We start from the raw sequence: 7,642 nt of genomic DNA, 5'->3' as shown, positions 1-7,642 counted from the left end.
CTATGATTTTCTGCTGGGCTAGTGAGTAGAAATGACTCACTAAAGAGGTCTAATCCCAGATCAAAGAAAGGTGAGTGGCAGGAAAAAGGGAGGGAAAAAAGGAGAAAAGCAAGCCCCGTTTTGGAGCCAGCTACCCCCCTCTTATGGAAATCACAGTCTGTACCATGGGGTGAAAGCTCAGATTTTACATCGGAGCACAGTGTTCTCAGGAGCACAGCCAGCTGCCTGCAGTGCCTCACTGTAAGCCACCCCACCTAGCCACCAGCTTACAGGCTGTGCTGGGCAGGAGAAGTAAGGTGTTTTGCCAGCTGCCATTTTGATTTCATAAAAGGTACTTGGTATCGAGAACCGTGGTGGGGGATCCCAATCCTTTGCTTAGGCAGAGAGGAAGACTTGTAAGAGTTGGCAGCACTAGCCCCGAGTCACACTGCTGTGTCTTAGCACCAGGGACGCAGCACACCATCACAGTGAGCTTGTAACTTGCTGGTGGAGCAGGTTTGGCAACCTCAGTCAGAGTTCTCGGAGACAATTATGAGCAAGTGACTTGACACCTGTCAGCTGAGCCACAGCAACCAGGACATCTACTCTCCTGCCAGCATAAAACAAAACCATGAGAGGGGTTTAAATCAGAAGTCTCCCTTCCCAGTGCATTAACAACCCTCCCTGGGCCTTAATACAAATGGTAATTCACTAAGCTGTGGTCACTCCACTCCTGGCAACTGTCCGCAGATGAAGACTGGATAATGCGTTGTGCTAAATGCCCTTCAAAGCTAATAAATTTATTTTTAGAGTATGATACTACTTAGGTATCATATTCTGGCCATATGTGTTTAACAACTTCAACAAGCAGTCTATTTGGGGCTGCCTCGTCAGAATTTGCCAGGCAATCTGCCATCAGCACCAACTGGAAGCTGGTGTTAATAGAGATGTCATAAAGCAGAACAAAACCACCCCTATACTATTGAGGCTATCACAATAAGCACACATACTCCACAGCTCACCTTCCAACCAGATAACCAAAAGTTGCTGATGTGCTCTGCTAAGCTGAGGGTATCAGAGACATTGCCTCACCCATCGCACGGGACGGACATTAGCACGAGCCATACTCATATTGTGGTAATTCAGACATTATATGGAGTCAAGGAGTCATGGGAAATTATTTTTATGACCTCCCAGCTCAAAACCCAAGAGTACCTGTCTTCTTTCTTCTGGCTGACTCTGAGCATTTTTGGCTCCTGCTGACGGAGCCAAGGTCTGTACTGGGGCTGAATTACAGCAGTGATGTGAAGCAGTACTTCAAAGACCTTCTTACAGCATGGCACATCCACAGCCGGTGATCTGCCTCCTCCAAGACAAGAACTGTGGAACTACCACACTAAATAGGCCACACAAAATAGCCCACTCTCAAGCAACACATCTAAGGCATAACTGCAGAAGATGCATCCCACTGTCAAACTGAGCCTGATAATAGTGTGAGAAGCGATTTGGTTATAAGGTCTGGTTACCTGCCTTGTGGGGCTTGAGGAGAGACACAAGACAGACACACCGTGGACAGGGCTTCTTTTCCCCACAAGCTCAAGGCAGCTCTGCCCAGCAAAGAGCGGTGGCTGGGCAGGGAAGGAGAGATGGGAAACGGAGATCTGCTGCTGCACAAAAGCCAGTGGACACCCAGCCTTGTGTTGCAGCACAGGTAAGGCAAGGTGGGTAAGGAGGTCAGATCCTGCAATAGCTGCCACTGGGAAGTGCTGAGATGAGTGCCAACGGGGGAGGAATAGAGACCAAAGACTTTCCTAGAGGCTGGCTCCATGGTTGAGCTCTCACCTGGCACTCCTAGGGAGCTCCTTGACATGGAACCTCCCGCACTCCAGCACACACTAAGAGCAGCTGTGTGAGTCCTCAGTGGGAAACAGCAAAGAAATCCCACAGAGAGCAGCACTGGCCTTGCAAAATTATCTTTAACTGTATCACATTACAAGCACTGTCGTGAAAAGGCAAGGCTGTGCTAACAGCAATCAGATGGCTGCTCTCACCTGGAAGCTGGGCAGCCTTCTTGCTGACTTCACCTGAAGTCTTTCTGTGCTTCTTTCTCCTTCACCTACAAGTCAGATTTGCCACAGCACTGAAAGTCACGGACACAGCTTGCAATTACTTCAGCAGTGTCATGATTTGGTCTCAAGCCCCAAAACCAAGTCACAAAAGCACAGCTCTGTAGTATGAGTGGCTGCCTGTTACCACCAGTCTACTGGCCACCCTACAGCCCTGAGAAACAGTGGCCAGTAACTCAGAGGCTGCAGATCGGGTGGTCCCACTGCCGTGCCATGCAAGACCCTGGGACAGCCAGCACACAGGAAACCCAGGCTTTGTACCAGCCTTGCTATGTGCGGAGCACAAAGAGATCAGAGCCAGGCTGCGTCACCTGCAGGAAGCTTCATGGGAGGACAGATGATTATTGTAGTGGAAATCTCTGTTCTTAGAACTTCCAGAGGCACATCTGCTACCTACCCTATCCCCAAAACAAACCTTCAATAAGGCTTAAGTGAGGTGCAGGCATTCTGCCACCTCCCTCGCACACAGGAACATTTCATCCTAGCAACATCCTAGGTTTTAAATGGTGCCAGGTGCGTTGTTTTTATTTTTATTTCTAACTGCTATCTTTGCTTCACCCTTTCTTTGGAATTAGTGATTATTAAAGTCACTGCACAGTTGCAGATCCAAAGAATATGAAGGATGTGCAGAAATGTGAAGGAATAAAGACAAACAAGCATAAAGAAACACAACAACAACAACAACAACAACAAAGCCCCTCAGTAACAGTTGGATCCAACACCCATGGGAAGTCAGCTGAGGCTGACTCTTTCATTGACTTCAGTGGGCATCGGATCACCCCAGCAGTCTTGTCTAAAGCCTCATCACAGCCCTAGGATATCCTAGTGGAACATAAACTAACCTGAATTGCTGGAGAAGTACTGTACCTCATTTTAAAGGTAAAAAATTATAATCTTCCACTGAAACACTGAATTTGTCAGTGTTTTCCACGTACTTAGGGAAGAACAATTATGTTGTAAAGTCAAATGTTGGAACAGTAGCACTCATTGTTTCAAGGCTTTAAGGACAAAATTCTGCCTTCAGATTCACATGCACATTTTCCGTTGTCTGCTACAGAAATAGATTACTTGGAGCTGACTTTGTTTTCCAGCACTGAAAACTACCCAGCTTTCTCATTTTCTGTAGAAAATTACTGTTACACTCTGCATGGTATTTTTTCGTGGATTTCAAATGATAGCTTAAGACATAAGATTGTGGATTTTTCTGCACTGTTGCATTCCCCAGAATACTGAAAGAGTGGCTCCAAGTCAGTAGACTTTACATTAAGTATACCCAGTGACAAAATACTAACAACCCATGCTTAAACAGATAAAATTATTGTATGACAGTGCTTTTGCCATTCTAATTTTGCATATTGTTGAAAACAATACTTTTTAGTCTAAAGACCAGCAACATTTTGATCACAGAAAATCACCAACAAAACCAAAACTTAAAAATAGCCTTTAGCTGACTTAAGGATTTTTTTCCCATCTGGCATAAATGAGCCTCAGGAAACAAAATAAAGAACGGACAAAAAATGTCATAAATGGTCTCATGAACTTACATTGATGAATCTCTTATTTCTTGGTTTTGCTGATCAAGAATAAGCCAGCAGGTAAGAAGCAGCAGCCAGTGATAAGTTTGTCTCCTCCACTTTGGGAGGTCATGTTAAAATAAGATGTTGAAAAATGCTTTAAAATAGAATTGCTACATAAGCCTCCCTGGGGATTTGCACTCACTGATGTGTGCATGTTAAAAATGGTATTTCCAGTCAATCTTGTGTTGCCTGAGAACCATTTCTGTCCTTTTAAAATCTGCATTTCTATTATAACCCATAAGTACCTTTCATTCTTGTATCAACACTATAAATACTATGTTAGTAATACTAAACTATTTCTATTGACTTATTTGTAAAAAGAAAAATATATTATATATTTATATATTTTTATAAAGTGAATTAACACTGGAGAGAGGGCTACAGGGGAACAGTGGACAATCACAGTTGATGTGTATCATTGGGCACCAATTCAATGCTTGAAACAAAAGGGAAAAGAAAAAAAGCGTTCAGGTGATATCCTTCTTTCAAGCTGTGTCAGAAGAAGAGTCATAGGATGCTGACACTATGAAGTTGCCAGTATTGGAGTGGCTCGCCATGGACTGGGCAGCCTGCTGGCTCAAGTTATTGCAGATCAGCACCAGCTGGTTGCTCTGCGCTTCTGAGAGGGTGCTACAGCTCTGGTAGACACTGAAGTTGGTCTTTCTGCCAGGGATGTTGCCTTTCTCGCACATCGTCTTTACCATCTTGGCAAGCTTGTTTTTCCCCAGGGCTTGGCAATTGTACCAGTGAAGCGCAGCCAAGTTGACGACGGGTTTGATGGACAGGTAAAAAGGTGCGTCCTCGTAGCGCATGGCTGGAGGCCGCCTCTGGGCATACTCCTTGTAGTCTTGCACGGGGCAGGTCTGTGGGGAGTGCTGGGTGGCATACACCCGGGAGTCCGTCCCACCTCTCTTGCTCTTGGCATTGACGTCTCCGTTGTCTGGCCCCATCCACTCCAGGTACTCCAACCCAGTCTCTGTCACCCGCAGCCGGATGTCTCCCCACTTGAGGGTGGACCCGTGGAAACCCGTGCAGTGTCCAAAGGCCTTAGTATTGTTCAGCCAGACAAGGATCAGCAGCCCTTCGGGATTGTACCGGCTCAACAAGCCTCTTTTGCGCAGGATAAGCTCATCAGCAAAGGTGAGCTTCATGGATTTGTGTGGCTTGTTCCCTTTTCCTTTACACCTCAGCTCTATCTGCTTTTGCTTCAGGGCTTCCTGGGACCTCTTGAACTCCTTATCCCTTGTAATACTGTATCCATACCTGTGCTCTTTGAGATACCGCTCTAGCCCACACTGGTAGTTGGCCAGACTGTTTGGCTCGTATTCAGACCCATCCTTTTGTCTGGCATCTACAAAGAAGGAAGCAAGGTAGGCATCAAGCTCTTTGCAGGGGATGACATAGATCTCCCGGGTCTCAGAGGGGTACTTGGAGATGAGGAACTCTCGGAAATTGCGGAGAGCCGTCTGCGTGCTGCGAATGGTCTTCTCATTCTGCTCCCTGCTGAGCTCTGCTGCTCTCTCATCCTGGTCTGGAAGAGGGAGAAGGAAAAAGACAAAAGAAAGCAGAAGCAGTGAGTTTGTGTGATGCGCTTTTCTCCAAAACAAATTTCCTTAAAAAGGAAAAAAAAATAAAATCCATTTCACAAAGAGCACTGGAAGGCATCATTACATACCTGTAACATGACTGAAAAGTCAACTTCAGTTTCACAAATGGCACAAAACCAAAGTGAGCTCCTCGTGACACTGGGGCACAGTTTTGTGCATGGAGATTTGTGGAAAGCAGTGGGATTAGAAGCAATGTGCTTTTTAGAACAAACGCAAGGTAGAAGGTTTTTCTGTGGATCCCAGTGCTGTGTGCAGGGCCCAGTCCAAGTAACAAGCCCATTCTGAATTGCCTCATTTGTGAAACCAGAGGTTGTACTGGTTCCAATTTTTTTCTACAAAAAAATAACTAAAGCAGCATATTTATGATAGTAAAAATTATCTTTAATCAGAAACATTTTTAAAGAGCTAAATAAGTATAGACAGAAATTTACAGTATAAAACAATGCAGCACATCCTAACAAAGGAGTTGGAAGCTACAACTACTACAGAGCAATGTGTAATTTACAAATGTACAAAAATAAAACAAAATTATTAATATGTTCACATCAGAAGATAAGAAGAAAAACATGATTATACAGTCTCTCTACATAATCAAGCTGTACCTTGACAGTTCAAGTACAATTGAGACCATTTATTTTAATTTTGCAGAAAAATAAAATTCTGGAAATAACTTTATATTGCTCTGCAAGGTTATACTCAAAGATGGTTTGAGTGTGACAGTGACATATCAAACCACAATATTCAGATGCTACCGCTGTGATAGTTGTTACCGACAGCTGATTTTCAGGATGGTCATAAGATGAGCACAAAAAGGAAAAGCTTTTTAGCTGTAAGTGATGTCTGTACTTAAGGACTGGGTTTTTTTGGCATACGCAAACTATCTGTCACTACAAGGATACAGCTTACAAGCACATAGCAGGAACTGTCATTATGAATGTGACAAACCTTAATGGTTTTAGAAAACGAACAGCAAATGGAAAGAAGGGAAAATTCAATGATTTTACTATTCTCTGTAATTGTGAAAGGAACATGCTTTTTTCTCTCTTCCACTTAATAAGCAGAAGCGGGGAAAGAAGCAAGTTCTTTTTTGTTCTATCTCATTGCAAACCTCATAGATTTTGGTGTCCTTTCAGCAGTGCCATAGTAACACTAACCTGGTGTTTCACATCCTAACATACACGCCACAAAGCGGTACGAGATCAGGTGAAGTTCCCGCTGCCTCTCTGTCATTCAGGCCAAGCTCATGTCAGGACACGTAGCACCCCCATGCTTTGCAGCAGCACTCAGACACTTGCTCCTCATGTCTGCTCTGCTCTGAAAGCCCGTTAGCAGGGAAGGGAGCAGGAAAGGAAGGTGGTCCTATCTTCTTCCCTAGCCTATCTGCAAAGTTTCATGCAGTGCAGAAACACCAGTGCACAGCTGAGCAGCTCCCCCTTCCACCCATCTTCTGAAGTGAGTTCATCCCACCAGCTCCATACCACAGCTGCAGACAGAGGCCCAGGGAATGACTTGCCCTAGAACTTGCCAGCCAGCCAGAAACAGGGCAGAATTTATATCCCCTGGGACCAGGTCCTGTGTCTTCACTGTGAGGTATCCACTCCATCCACAGCACTCAGTGAAGCCTATTGAGAGGCGTCCTCAAACCCTCTGCAAAGCACAGATAAATGGGGGTGTGCAGATGAGGCCTTGGAGGCTTCTGCAGCCATGGAAAATGCTCCCACAGAGCACTGAGGTTTGCTCAAGTGGAAAAAAAAGGGTCATCAGCCTGTTTCAGAAGCTGGTTTTAATACTGATGTCAGTACCAAAGATTTCCTAGCAGCCTCCAGTGAAGTCCCATGCTTTAGGCAAGGCATAGAATAGATACTTTTATTATGGCTAGATGCAGACTGGAAATAAAGAGACAACGCTGTCTGAAGCTCCGAAACAAACACGTACTCTGCTACTTTGTTCACTGCACCCACCACCACTTATTATAGCACTGTGTAAGTAATCAGTGCTTTGACTGACAGCCCACATTTTAAGTACTGTTTCAATATAAACAGCACATATAATGGCTCTGTTTTATACACGGCATCAATCACTACTTCTTAGAGGACAGCCTGTCACAACACAGCAGTGACATCCAGTCAGTCATTTCTGTTATGCCATCTCTCCTTAATCTGCAAAGGAAACTGCCGTATCTGCAGCTAACAGTTATAAAACCCATGCTGAATTAATCACAGAAACATAGAATGGTTTGGGTTGGAAGGGACCTTAAAACTCATCCAGTTCCAACCCCCCTGCCATCAGCAGGGACACCTTCCACTAGACCAGGTTGCTCCAAGCCTCATCCAGCCTGGCCTTGAACAACTCC

General features: G+C 44.8%; 1 protein-coding gene across 1 annotated transcript in view; it reads right to left on the bottom strand.

Annotated features, from left to right (window-relative positions):
- Positions 1–3,666: 3,666 nt before the first annotated feature.
- LOC104527723 (uncharacterized) overlaps positions 3,667–7,642 on the bottom strand; it is a gene marked incomplete at its 5' end in the record, with an annotated part of 10,358 nt that continues 6,382 nt past the window's right edge. Inside the window, one exon of the mRNA XM_029085844.1 lies at positions 3,667–5,294. Within this exon, the coding sequence (XP_028941677.1) occupies positions 4,168–5,294 (1,127 nt within the window). The remainder of the gene's footprint in view (positions 5,295–7,642) is intronic.

The sequence above is a fragment of the Antrostomus carolinensis genome, unplaced genomic scaffold, assembly GCF_000700745.2.
Source record: "Antrostomus carolinensis isolate BGI_N321 unplaced genomic scaffold, ASM70074v2 scaffold53667, whole genome shotgun sequence".
Taxonomy (NCBI): domain Eukaryota; kingdom Metazoa; phylum Chordata; class Aves; order Caprimulgiformes; family Caprimulgidae; genus Antrostomus; species Antrostomus carolinensis.
This window is presented reverse-complemented; position numbering and strand designations above follow the sequence as displayed.